Here is an 18,435-nt window from a genome sequence, read left to right as displayed (position 1 = left end):
ACCAACTTTCTGATAGGTCTAATGTTCAGAATACTCTAAATTAAGAACCTTGAAATTAAGGACCCTGACACTGGTAGACACCTGGCTGTTGAATATTTTCTCTTCGTCAGCAGATAATACTGACGTAAGGCATGTGTGAAACGCAAAATTGGAGACGAGTGCAGAGAGGAATCTTTTGATGTGGGTTTTATTGTCTTTTTAGAGTACCTGCCTGGCTGCACTTGTAGTAAAATGACACTCTCGTGAAAGGACTATAGTGGGGCCTCCACTTTCCATTTAACTAATCGCCATATGGTTTAGAAACTAAAACAAAACAATTTTGGGCAGATGGGTCATGTGCACCGAATTATACATTTCAGCAAATCTGCAAATAATCTGTGAGTGCAGCATCAAGGGAAAAAACAAGACTTTGCACCACTCTAGAACCAATGGAGAGATAAGATTTACACACCGCCAATTTGCTGCTATTGAGAGAAAGGGGCAGCAAATTATTTCACATTACGAATTCAGAACACAATCAAAATGCACAGGTTAGGGATGCTCTGGCACAGCTCATTGTGTAAAACTAAGATTCAGACATAAAAGTGGAATCTTAGTTAAAACAAAAGGCTGCCACGAGCCCTAATCCCCTTACAACAGAACAGTGCCCTAAAATAGGGTCTGCTAATAATTGCGGTCTTTATTGTTAAATCCGGGAACAAAAGCACTTTGTTTGGAAATTGTAACAGTGTAAAGGACAGTAGAGAAACAACAGGGGGTTTCCATCTGGTAAAGTAATGAATGAAAAGTAATGAAGTAATGAACACAACCTGCGATGCCAACAGGTGACAATGTCTATTACCACAATAACAGTTATAAAACAATTGTTATGTGACCTGGGAAAGATACTTATGCAATGCCTGCCATATTGAACAACTAAAGTGATTTATAAAAATGGAAAATGCACTTCGTAAAGTCAATGTAAAGAAATGAAGCGCAAACAACTCAATTTGATCAGATACCACAAACGTATTCAAATAACATTAACAATTAAAAAGGTACATTCAACAGGGCTGCCTGAACCCTCACAACAAAATCACCTGCTAAATGCCTCAGACTGACAGCTCAATCAGCAGGTGAAACTCTTACCTGTATGATAAAATGAACACGAGCAAATAACTACAGACTCATCATACCTTTTCTAAGACACCAAAAGGTAAAATCTTTAATATCCCAATGACAGACAAAGCATAAGTCTTGACACAAATAAATAAAACAGTAGGATAGATACATTACCTGAATTTATGTATGGAACTCCTTTGAATTTGACGACCCAGTTCACTTTAGACCATTCATTCCTACCCGACTGAGGCAAAAACAAGACTTGCTGCGAGGCAACAGAAACAGGAGGCAACGGCAACAGGCTGACTGAGCAACCGGGGCAAAGCTTCATGCAATCACCCACCCCTTCTTACTCCCTCTCCTCCCCCTCGTTCTCTCTCCCTCCTGCGCTCTCTCCATCTCTATCCTCAGAGAAAAGAGAGCAGCCATCTATAAAAGACCAGGGAGAAATATAAAGGAATCAGTGGTAATTGGCGCTGACAGCGAGCGGCTTGCCAAACTGGGCCTGGATTTAAGATCCAGCCTCACCCCCCCCCTTCCCCTTCTCCCGTTTGCCTTACACTGCCTGGTCCAGCAACACCACATGCTCAAAGAGGCTCTGAGGGTGGATTAGTGGGAGGGAGAGAGTGATCTCAGTCAGTCAAGCTAATGAGCAACATGACCACCCGCCTACCCCGGCGCAGGCGCACAGAGCCAGTCTGACCATTGATATAAGGCGAGATCAAGAAGCAGGCACCTTTCAGCTCTTAGACATCACCCGGACCATCATCCATTCAAAAACTAAAAGTTACACGTCACATTCACCGAATTTCTTTAAATTGGACTGATTAACTATGTTTCATACATTATTTACATATAAATCCTCAAAGACCATAGACAAAATATCCATAAAATAGAAACCCCTGACAACTGATGGTATTACTCTGGGCCTACTTTCTTCTAATTGGTCCTAGTAAATCTTCATTGAGGAGCACAAACTTTAGCAGTTCACAAATGCAGACAGGCTTAGGTTTGCATGGTGTGGTATTTTCTCTAGAGGCAAGAACGACGGGTGTGGATTGGTGTGTGTGTGCGAGCACTATGTGCATGGTTGTGTTTAGGCTGAGGGTGTGGACATAGGACGTTTGCCAGAAAGGCAATAAGTAGGTGAAATAACTACTGACAGGTGCACTACTCAGTAAATAGCCGTCCACAATGGAACGGTAATGGGACCACAATGTAACAGCAATATGATCACAATGGGTCGGCAATGGGGACCAATGGCACCAGGTTTAGGGTTAATTTCTAAGGGTTATTGCTGCAGACTGCATCTGGGGGTGGTGATTTAACAGTCTTTAGTCTCGTTGACACCCCCCCCCACATTAAAGGGGAATTTCACCCGGGCTCTGCCACAACATATAGTCATTACTATATTACTATATTCTTGTTCTGAGAAATGAAGGTTATTCCATGTGAGAAATTGCCAAGAAACTGAAGATCTCGTACAATGCTGTGTACTAGTCAGAGTTCCTCTGTGTTCTTTTTCCCATCTTAATCTTTTCTTTTTATTGGCCAGTCTGAGACATGGCTTCTTTGCAACTCTGCCTAGAAGGCCAGCATCCCGGAGTAGCCTCTTCACTGTTGATGTTGAGACTGGTGTTTGGCGGGTATTATTTAATGAAGTTGCCAGTTGAGGTTTTGTAAGGTGTCTCAAACTAGACACTAATATACTTGCTCAGTTATGCACCGGGGCCTCCCACTCTTTCTATGCTTGTTAGAGCCTGTTTGTGCTGTTCTGTGAAGGGAGTAGTACACAGCGTTGTACGAGATCTTCAGTTTCTTGGCAATTTCTCACATGGAATTGCCTTCATTTCTCAGAACAAGAATAGTTTCAGAAGAAAGCTCTTTGTTTCTGGCCATTTTGATCCTGTAATCGAGCCCACAAATGCTGGTGCTCCAGATACTCAACTAGTCTGAAGGCCAGTTTTATTGCTTCTTTAAAATGAGGACAACATTTTTCAGCTGTACTAACATAATTGCAAAAAGGTTTTCTAATGATCAATTAGCCTTTTAAAATGATCAACTTGGATTAGCTAACACAACGTGCCACTGGAACACAGGAGTAATGGTTGCTGATAATGGGCCTCTGTACGCCTATGTAGATATTTAATTAAAAATCAGACGTTTCCAGCTACAATAGTCATTTACAATATTAACAATACCTACACTGTATTTCTGATCAACTTGATGTTATTTTAATGGACAAAAAAATTGTGTTTTTCTTTCAAAAACAAGGACATTTCTACGTGACAGTATCTTAGTCACGTAATGTTTACATATCTTGCATTACTCATCTCATGTGCATATACTGTTTTCTATACTATTCTACGGTATTAGTCACTTAATAATGTTTACATATCTAGGCATTACTCATCTCATATGTATATACAGTTTTTCTATATTATTCTAATGCATATTAGTCTGTCCCGCTCTGACATCGCTCGTCCATATGTACAGTGCCTTGCGAAAGTATTCGGCCCCCTTGAACTTTGCGACCTTTTGCCACATTTCAGGCTTCAAACATAAAGATATAAAACTGTATTTTTTTGTGAAGAATCAACAACAAGTGGGACACAATCATGAAGTGGAACGACATTTATTGGATATTTCAAACTTTTTTAACAAATCAAAAACTGAAAAATTGGGCGTGCAAAATTATTCAGCCCCTTTACTTTCAGTGCAGCAAACTCTCTCCAGAAGTTCAGTGAGGATCTCTGAATGATCCAATGTTGACCTAAATGACTAATGATGATAAATACAATCCACCTGTGTGTAATCAAGTCTCCGTATAAATGCACCTGCACTGTGATAGTCTCAGAGGTCCGTCAAAAGCGCAGAGAGCATCATGAAGAACAAGGAACACACCAGGCAGGTCCGAGATACTGTTGTGAAGAAGTTTAAAGCCGGATTTGGATACAAAAAGATTTCCCAATCTTTAAACATCCCAAGGAGCACTGTGCAAGCGATAATATTGAAATGGAAGGAGTATCAGACCACTGCAAATCTACCAAGACCTGGCAGTCCCTCTAAACTTTCAGCTCATACAAGGAGAAGACTGATCAGAGATGCAGCCAAGAGGCCCATGATCACTCTGGATGAACTGCAGAGATCTACAGCTGAGGTGGGAGACTCTGTCCATAAGACAACAATCAGTCGTATATTGCACAAAACTGGCCTTTATGGAAGAGTGGCAAGAAGAAAGCCATTTCTTAAAGATATCCATAAAAAGTGTCGTTTAAAGTTTGCCACAAGCCACCTGGGAGACACACCAAACATGTGGAAGAAGGTGCTCTGGTCAGATGAAACCAAAATTGAACTTTTTGGCAACAATGCAAAACGTTATGTTTGGCGTAAAAGCAACACACCATCCCCACTGCCAAACATGGTGGTGGCAGCATCATGGTTTGGGCCTGCTTTTCTTCAGCAGGGACAGGGAAGATGGTTAAAATTGATGGGAAGATGGATGGAGCCAAATACAGGACCATTCTGGAAGAAAACCTGATGGAGTCTGCAAAAGACCTGAGACTGGGACGGAGATTTGTCTTCCAACAAGACAATGATCCAAAACATAAAGCAACATCTACAATGGAATGGTTCAAAAATAAACATATCCAGGTGTTAGAATGGCCAAGTCAAAGTCCAGACCTGAATCCAATCGAAAATCTGTGGAAAGAACTGAAAACTGCTGTTCACAAATGCTCTCCATCCAACCTCACTGAGCTCGAGCTGTTTTGCAAGGAGGAATGGGAAAAAAAATTCAGTCTCTCGATGTGCAAAACTGATAGAGACATACCCCAAGCGACTTACAGCTGTAATCGCAGCAAAAGGTGGCGCTACAAAGTATTAACTTAAGGCGGCTGAATAATTTTGCACGCCCAATTTTTCAGCTTTTGATTTGTTAGAAAAGTTTGAAATATCCAATAAATGTTGTTCCACTTCATGATTGTGTCCCAGTTGTTGTTGATTCTTCACAAAAAATATGTTTATGTTTGAAGCCTGAAATGTGGCAAAAGGTCGCAAAGTTCAAGGGGGCCGAATACTTTCGCAAGGCACTGTATATAGTCTTAATTCATTCCTACTTAGATTTGTGTGTATTGGGTATATGTTGTGTAGTTTGTTAGATATTATTTGTTAGATATTACTGCACTGTCAGAGCAAGAAGCAGTAGTGTTTGTATGGTTTGTGTTATGTGTTTACAGGTGGTTAGGTAGCCCGAGGACCACACAGTACCTTCCAGACCATGTAATCAATTTAGTCTACCCCTCTTCTCTTTTTACCTTTTCTTTTTGTAAAACTCAGGTTATCTGGAGTTATTCCACAGTGATCTGCTGACAAATACCCCAAAGTGGAGGCATTTTGGGTACACAAACATTAGGGATCGAATACACCTTGCGGTTATGGAGCACAAGAAGATTGAGGGACAGAAACCGGCAAGGGACACAAAGATATAAAAACAAGACTATAACAGTAATGACAACCACCTCATTCTTCTCTCTGCAGAATCTCAAAACATAAAAGACATGCCAAGGTCTACTATTGACAAGAACTACAGTGGGGCAAAAAAGTATTTAGTCAGCCACCAATTGTGCAAGTTCTCCCACTTAAAAAGATGAGGCCTGTAATTTTCATCATAGGTACACTTCAACTATGACAGACAAAATGAGAAAACAAATACAGAAAATCACATTGTAGGATTTTTTATGAATTTATTTGCAAATTATGGTGGAAAATAAGTATTTGGTCACCTACAAACAAGCAAGATTTCTGGCTCTCACAGACCTGTAACTTCTTCTTTAAGAGGCTCCTCTGTCCTCCACTCGTTACCTGTATTAATGGCACCTGTTTGAACTTGTTATCAGTATAAAAGACACCTGTCCACAACCTCAAACAGTCACACTCCAAACTCCACTATGGCCAAGACCAAAGAGCTGTCAAAGGACACCAGAAACAAAAATGTAGACCTGCACAAGGCTGGGAAGACTGAATCTGCAATAGGTAAGCAGCTTGGTTGAAGAAATCAACTGTGGGAGCAATTATTAAGAAATGGAAGACATACAAAACCACTGATAATCTCGCTCGATCTGGGGCTCCACGCAAGATCTCACCCCGTGGGGTCAAAATGATCACAAGAACGGTGAGCAAAAGTCCCAGAACCACACGGGGGGACCTAGTGAATGACCTGCAGAGAGCTGGGACCAAAGTAACAAAGCCTACCATCAGTAACACACTACGCCGCCAGGGACTCAAATCCTGCAGTGCCAGACGTGTCCCCCTGCTTAAGCCAGTGCATGTCCAGGCCCGTCTGAAGTTTGCTAGAGAGCATTTGGATGATCCAGAAGAAGATTGGGAGAATGTCATATGGTCAGATGAAACCAAAATATAACTTTTTGATAAAAACTCAACTCGTCGTGTTTGGAGGACAAAGAATGCTGAGTTGCATCCAAAGAACACCATACCTACTGTGAAGCATGGGCGTGGAAACATCATGCTTTGGGGCTGTTTTCCTGCAAAGGGAACAGGACGACTGATCCGTGTAAAGGAAAGAATGAATGGGGCCATATATCGTGAGATTTATAGTGAAAACCTCCTTCCATCAGCAAGGGCATTGAAGATGAAATGTGGCTGGGTCTTTCAGCATGACATTGATCCCAAACACACCCGCCCGGGCAACGATGGAGTGGCTTCGTAAGAAGCATTTCAAGGTCCTGGAGTGGCCTAGCCAGTCTCCAGATCTCAACCTCATCGAAAATCTTTGGAGGGAGTTGAAAGTCTGTGTTGCCCAGCAACAGCCCCAAAACATCACTGCTCTAGAGGAGATCTGCATGGAGGAATGGGCCAAAATACCGGCAACAGTGTGTGAAAACCTTGTGAAGAATTACAGAAAACGTTTGACCTCTGTCATTGCCAACAAAGAGTATATAACAAAGTATTGAGAAAAACTCATGTTATTGACCAAATACATATTTTTCACCATAATTTGCAAATAAATTCATTAAAAATCCTACAATGTGATTTTCTGGATTTTTTTCCCTCATTTTGTCTGTCATAGTTGAAGTGTACCTCTGATGAAAATTACAGGCCTCTCTCATCTTTTTTTTTTCAGGCTAACTAGTTTGCCAATTCCAGTCATGTGCTAATGTTTGCTAGTAAACCAAGTTTTAGATGGCTGGTTGTAACGTTGTAGTTTGCTATTTAGTAGCTAGCCATATCTACGACTAAAAAGAGAATAGGTTAAACAATAGAGACAAAAAAATTGCAGATTGTAAAACATTATTTTTGGTCATACCTATGGCTACCGGTAGTTGTTTAGCTAACTTAGTTAGCTAGCTACCTAGCTAGCGAAGTTAATAAACAGAAAAATAATTTGATTTCCCTCCCACAATAACAAAGTAGTAAGATAGCCAGCAATACACAATATGGGCTTCAGTAGATAAACTAAAGTTAGCTAGATAGCTAGCTAGGTGGCTTGCAGGAAAAATATTTTACTTAGCTAGAAATCGTATTATGTCATCTGCCCTCATGCTGGCATCGGCCATAGCTGAGCTTCTAATGTTTGCTAAATCCAACCCTTTGATTCAAATCATCTTTGCTATATTCAGGTTGAAGCATGTATGGTTGAATGTCACCATGTAGCTAATAGATGCGCCATCTTCGAATTCGTGTTGATGAGAGGAATCACTTGAAGCCATTGCATCTGGTCAGTTCATTCAGTTTTGCCCAGAGGATTGTTGTATATCTGTATCCGCCTCTTCGAAAAAGCCCAGAGGGACAGGGGCCAGAGCACAAAGCACCGCCCAAGACAAGTTTTTTTTTTCAGTCTCTGAAAGACTACGTCTTCTCGTATATTTAACAATGAATCTGCTGATAGGAACGTCGCTGAAAGACGTCTCTCTATCGAACAAGGACAACCATATCTGAACCCACAAACAGTTTAACAGCCTTCGCCAAATGCCACAGAGCTGGACTTCATCAATACACCGCAAGCCGTCATAGGGTGCATCATTCTGCGGGGGAAGCCCTGACCTGCCTTCCTCCTGTGTAATTATGTGTGAAACATCTCACGGTCCTAGAAATGCCTCAGACATGATGACCACAAGTCCAGATTCCCCAGGGTGAGATTCCCCTTCAACGTGTGTTGCTGGGCATATTGGGACTACTTCGGAAGATTCAGATAGAAATGTGTTGTGCAGAAAGGGTATGTTCAATGCTTCTCTGCCATGTTATTGACCAGAATCATGTCTGCTCTATATTGTATGTCTTTCTGTGACGCTCTAAACTTTGCACACACCTAATTTGAATAAGCTCTCTAGTCTCTTTGTTCCACACCCATCTATAATTACAGCTTTAATTCACTCTTATTACCTCTTTATAACCCATGTATTGCCCATTTATTACATGCATCAACCAACCAGGGTACAGCCGCTGACCACTTATTTGTTTTGTAGTTTTCTGCCTAATCGACTGTGTCGCCAATGACAAACAGTCTCTAGCAGGCAGACGGTGAGAGAAGCACCATGGCAGGTGGATGTGAAAGAAAAGAGAGGAAGAAAATAAAGGAAATGGTTTGTATGGGTTAAAAGAGAAGTCTTCTGCCCAGAGGGACGACAAGGATGTTGATTTGAGACGCACCTTAATTGCCCATGAGGGGATAAATAAAGTTGAATTGAAGCCACTAGTACTTACTCTTTATCACCCTAAGTGGGCCGCCTTCAGGCTGAGGAGAGGGGGACAGAAACTCCACACCTTTAGAGAGAGAGAAGAGGAGGAGAGCGAGAAGGGGACAGACAGCAGGTGTTCCGGAGGGCAGGAGAGGAGAGGACAGAGGGATAGGACCATTGACACAATTGAAGGAGGAAAAAGAGAGCTTGTTAGTAGACAACCGTAATAGAAGACAGATGAGTGTCAAATTCAACAGGACAAATCAAATATGAGAACGTTTTATCTCTATGGTTTTGACTATAGAGCGGCTGACATCATAGTGCTGACGCAACGCCCCAATGCTCTGGAATGGAACAATTGAACATACTGCTAAAATCACATTTCCCCCAACCATAGAAAACAACCACGATTTTTTGTAACTAGAACAGAGGAGCAGACAGGGCAAAGTGCAACCATGTCAGGTAGTGCCAGTCAGTCAAGAGAGAGAGAGGGGGAAATTAAGGAAATTGTTGAACACTAAACCGGTTCTCAAGGTAATGATAGCCCTGAGCGAGGGCATACATTTGTAATCAGTTATCTGGGACGGTAAAGCCAGACTCATCTCTCGGGCTACAGAATGAGATAACATTGTTCTAGTTTTGCGCCTGCCGCAACTCAGCTTTCCAGGAATTAGTGCACCATCAGGGGTAGTGGAGAAGGAGTCTATTGACACTGGTTTTGCCATCTGTGAAACTAGTAAATGTAACATGAAAAATAACATGTTCAGAATGGACTGCAGTTACAAGAGGAGAGAAGAAGCACAATGCCAGAAAGAAAGGAAGGGGTAGTAAAAAATAGAGAGAAAGTGAAAGCGAGGAAAGAAAAATTAAGAAAAAGAAAAATCGAAAGATAGCAGGAGTGATGACTCACTTCCTGAAGAGGACGAGGGGCGTCGCTGGTTGGTGCTTGAGGAAGGGCTGTACTGGAAGGTGGGCATTTCTGAGGGCAATGGCGGGGGAGGAGGGGGTGCCGGGGTGGGATGACTGATGGGGAGTGGGGGCAGGGGAGGAGGGAGGGGCAACTCTTCGGTGGTGCTGTTCTGTGGGCTGGGGCCGGGGCTGTCAGCTGACTCCTCCAATAACAGAGAACCCTGATTGGATCATAAAGAATAGAAAAGGGTTAGTTCATATCCCACCAGCCAAAACATATAACATGAGGAAAAGGATAAGGGTTGCCTGTCCATCTTAAATATAAAGGGCACCATTTTGACAGAGTTAAAATGCAGAGGTTTCAAATACTTGATTGAAAGCACATTTTTCCATCGAATTGCCTACACGGTACAGTTATCTTTAAACCCAAATCAATCCCTTGCCATGGACATTGTGAAAAGAATAAATGCAACTAAAATTGTGACTTTTGATAACATCTCCCCATTTTTGCATAGTCAAAACATCACCCATCCGGATCTTATTGTGATCTCATTCCTTGACAGCTGAGAGGAAGTTGTCATAATGGTAGGAGCCAATGAACCATATCACTCCTGTCTTCGCAGAAATACCTGCTAAGACAGTCCACAGTAGCTGTGCTTTGCTGGACCAATAACATTATTATAGTGGGAGGAGAGGGGGAGTAATACTGTGACAGATGTATGGTACTATAGTTGACTCTGAAATGACGGCTCAATTAAACATTTGCTGTCTTAAATCTACACAAAGACATTACACCCAGTGGGAATAATAATTGAGTTAATCTAGTGTCCTTCTGGGGTGTGGGGGGCATCTGTTGCTGTGAGTAATAGAGTAATAACCCCCCACCCCTCCGCACCACCCCCCACTACAGCTTGACAGTGACACTAACACAGCTGTTACAGAGTTAATGGACCGTGCCATTTAACCCCCTTCCTCCTCCTCTTTTTACACGCGTGCCTGTCATTATGCCCCTCTTCCCTTATAATGAGGGGATGGGGTCATCCAGAGGGGGGGGGGGTCTCACGGGGGTCGCTCTCCAGCACGTGCCGGGCCCCAGCTGCCGATAATGATTAGCCGGGGGCGACGTGGGGCACCATCTGTCCTGTCCTTGGGGACGCGTAGGGGTTAGGAATCCCCACGGAGGTCCTAATTGGCTCAATGTAGATTACACCAAACTGATACCCATGAGATTTTGGGCCGCTCCCTGGGGGGCCTTTTGACTGTGCGTGCAAGACCTGATTGATCCGTGTCTGTAGAACTATTTGTCTGCTCAATTGTTTCTTCTGTGTTGACCGCAAAAATGGACATTTAGCTTATTTTATTTGAGACAATATTATTTAGGTTTAGTGAGTACAACAAAACCATAAAGCCAACATAGATTAGACCTGAAACAAGACATTACCTTTAAAAAGATAAAGCACAGGTTTATACAAATTCAAGTCTGCATTTAAAGCATTTATTTTCCCTGGTAGTGCAGTCAGCACAGTCAGTCCTGGTTAGCTTCACTTTTTATGATATGGAATTGTACTATGTTTTTTGGGGTCTGTGTTCTGCAGGTGACTTTGCACAGTTAGTGAGTAGGCAACGGATGGTAAACAGGGGTACACAGAGTGAGACACAGGCAAACACTGCTGTCTGTGGTGACCATAGAAATAACATGACTTTCTATAACAATTCTATTTCTATGGTGGTGGCCCAAGGCTAACGAAACACGATGGCCACAGACAAAATACAACTAACTCTGTCTCGCCCTACGTAGTCACACATAGCCCCAGGTGCACAACTCCAGTCCTTGATGGCCAAAGTGTACACTAGTTGTCCTCCTTGCCTTTTCAAATCAGAGACTAAATTATACCCCTGGCCTATCAGTGACACGAAGGCATCCATTAAATGCCAGGGAACAATTCAAACTAGGGATGCACGATATATCGGTGAGCATATCGGAATTATCAAAAAATCCAACACATCCGCCCAATGTCTAGTTTAACGCCGATGTCAAAGCTGATATAATGTAGATGAAGTAGATGACGTAATGACGCCACGAAAAATACAGTGCTACACAGAACAAAAGCAGAAAAATACTGAGCGCACACTTCCAACAACTAAACAAGTTCAAGTTGAGCAGTCATTTGAAAGAGTTGAGCGAGAAAACGCAAAGGTGAAATCCATTAACGCCACGATAATGGAATTCATTATGCTACTTGCTATGGGCGTCACGATGACATTTGGACCAGCGATGTCAGCCCCATCAGCATGCTGAGTCTGACAGCACAGTGGGTCAACAAGGATTTCGTACTGAGGAAGATTGTATTGCATGCTCAAGAATGTGCTGGTTCTCATACCGCTGCTGCCATTTCAATGGCATTTGAGAACATGTTTGAAACATGAACACACTTCTAGCGCCATTTGAACAACTGACTGGAGAAATAAGCTCATCAACTGCATCTGCAGCAGACGTGGTACCCTCTGTCATGGCATTGACACGCCTGCTCAACAAAACTGCCCACAGGCCGTGGGGGTAAAACCTACAAAAGTACACGAGGCTGTGAACAAGGGATTCAGTGGTGTTCTCTGAGCCTCTTTACTGTCGCCACCATGCTCAATGCTTGGCACAAGGACCGCTAATTCGATGCGGGCAAGAAACAGGGTTAACGTGAAGTGTTACATAGACAGCTGGACAAGATGGAAACGGACACAGTGACAGTGCGCACAGAGGAAGAGAGGCCACGGACAGACAGAGCTTAAACTTCACTACTTGACATGTATGATGAAATCCTGGTTGAGAATGAAAGGACTGAACAATGAAACAGCACAGCAAGTAAGTGAAAGAAATAGGTTTTGATTATGTTTCACTGGTAATGGGGACATACCTAAATGCAAACAAAATAACTTTTTGGTCAGTGTGGTGTGTGTAACCTTTATTTAACTAGGCAAATCAGTTATGAACAAATTCTTATTTACAATGACGGCCTACCCTCTGCCAAACCCGTACGACGCTGGGCCAATTGTGCGCCGCTCAATGGGACTCCCAATCACGGCCGGATGTGAAAGAGCCTGGATTTGAACCAGGGACTGTAGTGATGCCTGTTGCATTGAGATAATAAAGGTTAAATAAATTAAAATTTTAACCAGGAAGGGCACTGGCCAAGATAGGCAGCACCAAGTCATTATAAAAAAATTACAGACAGACAACATGAAAAACTACAAGTAATCTAGTAAAAACCATTGAATTCATAAGAGAATAAAACAGCAAATTAAAAACATTGACAGGTCAGGGAAACAGCCTCAAAATCATTCATCAGTGATTTAAAAACACCAATCGGGACAAGTTCTTCCAGTTTAAAAGTATTTTGTAAGGTGTTCCAAGACGATGGCGCAGAGTACATGAAAGCCCTTTTACCAAATTCAGTTTGGACATTTGGAACAGTTAGCAGGATAAAGTCCAGCGAACGAAGAGAGTACCCACCACATTTCTGAACAATAAAAATGCCCAAATTAAAAGGTAGTAAACCCAAAATGGCTTTGTAAATAAAAGTATACCAGTGCCTGAGCCTAGGAGTGACTAGAGAAGGCCAGCCAACCCTGGTATAGAAAGTGCAGTGGTGCGTAAGGGTTTTGCAGTTTAAAATAAATCTCAAAGTGCCATGGTAAAGAGTGTCAATTGATCTCAAACACTGAGCGGAAGCATTCATATATAAAATATCCCCATAGTCTAGTAAAGGCATAAATGTAGCTGATTATTTTTTAGGCCTTATTCCTAAAATAAAAAATTTCAGCTCCTATTTTTTTGTAAGTTATGCAATTTAAGAGAGAGGCCATCAATCAATTCAAATTCCAAGATATGAGGTTACAACCTCAATCTCCTTGCCCTGACAGGTAGTAATAGGTCTATTTCTTGCATTAGAAAACACCATTAGTTTAGTTTTGTCAGTATTGAGGATAAGCTTCAATTGACACAAGGTATGTTGAACAGTATAAAAAGCAGTTTGCATGTTCTGGAAAGCTTTTGTAAGAGACAAGGCACAACAGTAAATAACAGTATCATCAGCATAAAAATGAAGTTGTGCATTTTGGACATTTTTGTCTAAATAATTTATATAAATAGTGAATAAGAGAAGACCAAGTACAGAGCCTTGGGGAACACCATTCAAGACAGACAATTTAACAGACATAAGCCCATCAAATTGAGTGCACTGAGTTCTATCAGACAGATAGTTAGGTAAACCATGCAACTGCATGCTCTGAAAGACCTACACTCGACAATCTCTGCCTTAGTATAACATGATCAACTGTATCAAAAGCCTTAGAGAGATCAATAAAAAGTGAGACACAGTGCTGTTTTTTGTCAATGGCTTCAGTGATATAATTTAAAACCTTCATGGCTGCTGTAATTGTGCTATGCTTCTTCCTGAAGCCCGATTGGTACATTGATAAAATAGAGTTAGTAAATAAAAACTATTTTAGCTGTTAACTTACAAGAGTTTCAAGTATTTTCACCAGGGGTGACAGCTTTGAGATTGGCCTATAATTATTTAAAAGAGTTGGATCTCCCCCTTTTAAAAGTGTTAGGACAAATGCTGATTTCCAGATCTTTGGAATTTCATTACATTCCAGGGTTAGATTGAACAGATATGTAAGTGGTTTAGCTATGAAATCAGCTGCCAGATTTAAAAAGCAGGGATCCAAAAGATCAGGACCTGCAGGCTTTATCTGATCTAAGGATTTCAGGGCTTCATGTACCACCTGCACTGAGAATGGCAAAAAGCTAAACGTTTGACTAGCTCTCACTGGTTCATCCACACAGGGTTGTACAGAGACAGAGGACACTGAATCAAACAGCCTACCAGATGATACAAAGTGCTCATTGAAACAATTCAGCATTTCAGTTTTGTCATATATAGCAACAGAGTCCTTCAAAACACATGACGGTAATTCATTAACATTACTGTTACCAGACATAGACTTAATAGCCTTCCAAAACTTTCTAAGGTCATTCAGGTTATCAGTGGTAACAGACATAAAATATTCAGACTTGGCCTTCCTGAGAAGAAAATAACACTTGTTTCGTAACTGCCTAAAAATAAGCCAATCAGCATCAGAACATGATTTCCTTGCTTTAGCCCAGGCTAGATTACGGTTGTGAATAATACAAGACAGCTCAGAAGAAAACCATGGTTTAACCCGCCCTTTAACTCAGAACCTGTGGAATGGGGCATGTTTGTTTACTATTTGGAAAAAACCATCATGAAAGAATTTCCAGGCAGTTTGCACATCAGGGATAAACTCAATCTGCTCCAGTCAAAATAAAACAAATCATGAAAGAAAGCCTGCTCATTAAAACACTTCAAATTTCTCTTACGAATAAAACATGGGTTTGTTTTAGGAACCTTAGTATTTCTAACAGCAACAACAGCACAATGGTCACTTAAATCATTACAAAAAACACCAACCGCAGAATATTTATTTGGAACATTTGTCAATATCAAATAAATCAGGGTAGAATGATCTGGGCATTTAAGATTTGGGAAAGTGGGTGAGTTAATCAACTGGGTAAGATTCATAGAATTACAAAACATTTTAAAATCATCAGACACCGGCTTTAACCAACGCCAGTTGAGATCACCAATCAAGATCATTTCACTGTAAAGAAGTTAAGACATAAGGTGCGACAAAGAAGAAAATGCATCACCGAGAGCAGAGGTGGAGGGGAGGGGGGGGGTCTATAACAGCCAATCACAGTTATAGAGAGGCCCTTTGAAACCTCAATATTCAAAGCAAGAAATTCCAACTGTTTACAAATAGTTTCAGACTTTGAAACACTTACAGGGAATTTAGATTTTACATATATAGCCACACCCCCACCTTTCTTAACTCGATCAGTGCGATAAACATTGTAACCACTTCTACAAATATCCTTATCAAAAACAGACTTGCTGAGCCAGGTTTCAGAAAACACAATTACATCAGCATCTGTTGATTTAGCCCAAATCCTAACCCCATCAATTTTTGACAACAGGCTGCGTACATTTAAATGAAAAATACCAAAACCAGATCTTGATTTAAAATCAGAGGGGGTTTGGAGACATTGCATATCAGGGCCAGGGTTAGGTTGCAAGTTACCTGATATCAACAAAAGAAGAATAACTAGGCACCTGGGTTTAATAACCTTGCACGGCTTCTCTTTTTTAAGACCTACCGCAAGCGAATTCTACAAGTGAGTTTCCAGACAATACAAAACAGTCATTTAAAACCATTAGACCTTGGTAGTGACACAAATTCGTACTGTTCACATCATGCCACAAATACATCGGCACTTGGACGAGTGGACCGAGTGAAAAAGAGCGAGTTCCTGCAGACAAAATGTCTAATGGACGGGAGAGCACATTGTCAGATGTCCTCACCCAGCGGCAATGTTCGTTTTCTCCAGAGTTCAGTAAAGTTAGTGCACAAAGCAACACCACGAAAATTGTCATTTTCTCTGACAAAAAAAATAAAAAATTAGAGGCCAACTCCCATACGGGGAGAGAGAGACAGCGTGTATGCATGAGTCAATGTGAGTGTTTGCGCATGTGAATAGATTGGGTGTTGAGGTCGATAGAGAGAACGTTGAGATTGTTGAGCTGCCACTGACAGCCAGGCGAAGAGCAAAAAGGAGTAGCTTGGACAAGACACTCCGCAGACGAAGGAGGAACTCAGGCCAGCCAGAGATAGGGTTACTTTGGTAAACGTCAAGTAATGAAGTGCCGAGTTGGAGGACCCGTGATCTTTACACCAGCACAAACAAAATAGTTTGCACTACACAACAAGGAAGTTACGCAACCATAAATAATTAGGTTATTAGTAGGTTAAAATGTACTAGTCACAGACAAACGTCTTGACATGCTATCATCTTGGAAATTGATATATTTCAAAATCAATGATGTTATGGAAGATGACCAGGTGCCAGCGGGCAGTCATCCTCCTGCAGCTGTAAGTTCAAATCACCATGCAGTGTCTTGGACCGCTGTGTGTGTGTGTGTGTGTGTGTGTGTGTATGTGTGTGTGTTAACTATTTAAATGTGGCCTTCTGAGTGGCAGAGTGCATCGCAGTGCTAGCTGTGCCACTAGAGATTCTGGGTTTGAGTTTAGGCTCTGTTGCAGCCGGCCAGGACCGGGAGACCCATGGGGCGGCGCACAATTGGCCCAGCGTCGTCCGGGTTAGGGGAGGGTTTGGCCGACAGGGACATCCTTGTCCCATTGCGCACTAGCGACTCCTGTGGTGGGCCGGGCGCAGTGTACGCTGACACCGTTGCCAGGTGTATGGTGTTTCCTCCGACACATTGGTGTGGCTGGCTTCCGGGTTAAGTGGGCTGTTGGCGTGTTGGATGTGCTCTGTGTCAAAAAGCAGTGCGGCTTGGTTGGGTTGTGTTTTGGAGGACGCACGGCTCTCAACCTTCACCACTCCTGAGTCCGTATGGGAGTTGCATCGATGAGACAAGACTGTAACTACCAATTGGATACCACAAAATTGGGGCAAAAAAGGGGTAAAACATTTATTTTTTAAAGAACTGTACTAGAATGCTTAAAAGGCCGCAAAAATGTAAAAGAACAATATCAGGGTTTTTTTGGCAAGGAAAATATTGGATATCGGTATCGGCCAAAAATTTCATATCGGTGCATACCTAATTCAAAGCATAGCAATACTGCAGCCTTTAAGCCCTTACTGCAGCCCCCAAAATAAATGTCTCCCTCTTCTACAGTGAAAACACTACGGTCCTGGAGAGGCTTGTGTTCCAGCCCAGTACACCTGTTGATCAACTAATCATGGTCTTAGGTCTGGAAAACAATTAGTTTAATCAGGTCTATAGTGCTGGCCTGGAACAAAAGCCTGCACATCCAGTTTGCTCTGCAGGACTGAAGTTGGAGAAGCCTGGTTGTCTGGTCCTGTTTACCTCCTTGTTAGGCACCATGGTTCGGACCCCACGGTAGTCGACCGTGTCGCTACCCAGGGCTTTGTAGTAGTCCCCCGTGCTGTGCTGCTTGTTGAAGTTTCGAGACTTTCGGTTGGAGTCCACCCGGTGCAGCCTATCCTGGTTCTCTTCTGGAGTCAGTTGCTGGGTAGAAACAAGGGAGGGGCCAATGAGCAGTGAGTAAATAAATATGTTTGGGTTTGCGTGTTGTTTTTTTTGGCTTGCCATTTGGGTCTTTTGAAATACCGACAGTGTGGCCAAATGTGGGGTTTAGTAGCTGTGTGGAAGGAAGACTGAGCTATAAAAGCTACGCTAGTTCAAAAGTAGGAGTAAGATATTTTAAGTGATCAGATAGTCTTTTGTTCTATATGATATATGTTTAGGCAAACAGTTGCAAAGCGTAGACCACAGAACATTCACAAAATAAAAATAAGTCTTCATCGCCTAACATGAAACCGATCTCCACAAAAACGACATTGTGTTTTGTCGACATTTGAGGGTAAAAAAGATATTGTGTCACCTCTGGAGGATTCAGAGCAGAAGCAGCTTTAACAGCACCAGGAACAAAAAGTAGTTTCGTCTTTGCCTCTGGGTTAAAGCATCACCATTAATATTGCACAAAAGCCTTTGGGATCAAAGACAATAAGAATTCACATTTACACAGTTCCTGTTCGAGGTATGAGAGCCCCCTTGTGACCTCACAGGAGGGGACAGAGATCAGTATAACATGGCCCTCTACT

At 42.1% G+C, this 18,435-nt stretch overlaps 1 protein-coding gene across 1 annotated transcript in view; it reads right to left on the bottom strand.

Moving 5' to 3' along the window:
- The window catches only part of LOC139368348 (espin-like), a 130,660-nt gene that overhangs the window by 66,192 nt on the left and 46,033 nt on the right, over nucleotides 1-18,435 (bottom strand). Inside the window, exons 8-10 of the mRNA XM_071107112.1 lie at nucleotides 17,678-17,839; nucleotides 9,709-9,928; nucleotides 8,824-8,883 (exon numbers count right to left, since the gene is read on the bottom strand). Coding sequence (XP_070963213.1) covers nucleotides 8,824-8,883; nucleotides 9,709-9,928; nucleotides 17,678-17,839 — 442 coding nt within the window. The remainder of the gene's footprint in view (nucleotides 1-8,823; nucleotides 8,884-9,708; nucleotides 9,929-17,677; nucleotides 17,840-18,435) is intronic.

This window comes from Oncorhynchus clarkii, chromosome 16 (genome assembly GCF_045791955.1).
Source record: "Oncorhynchus clarkii lewisi isolate Uvic-CL-2024 chromosome 16, UVic_Ocla_1.0, whole genome shotgun sequence".
Classification (NCBI taxonomy): domain Eukaryota; kingdom Metazoa; phylum Chordata; class Actinopteri; order Salmoniformes; family Salmonidae; genus Oncorhynchus; species Oncorhynchus clarkii.
The sequence above is the reverse complement of the archived record's forward strand: the minus strand, read 5'-3'. Positions and strand labels throughout refer to the sequence as shown.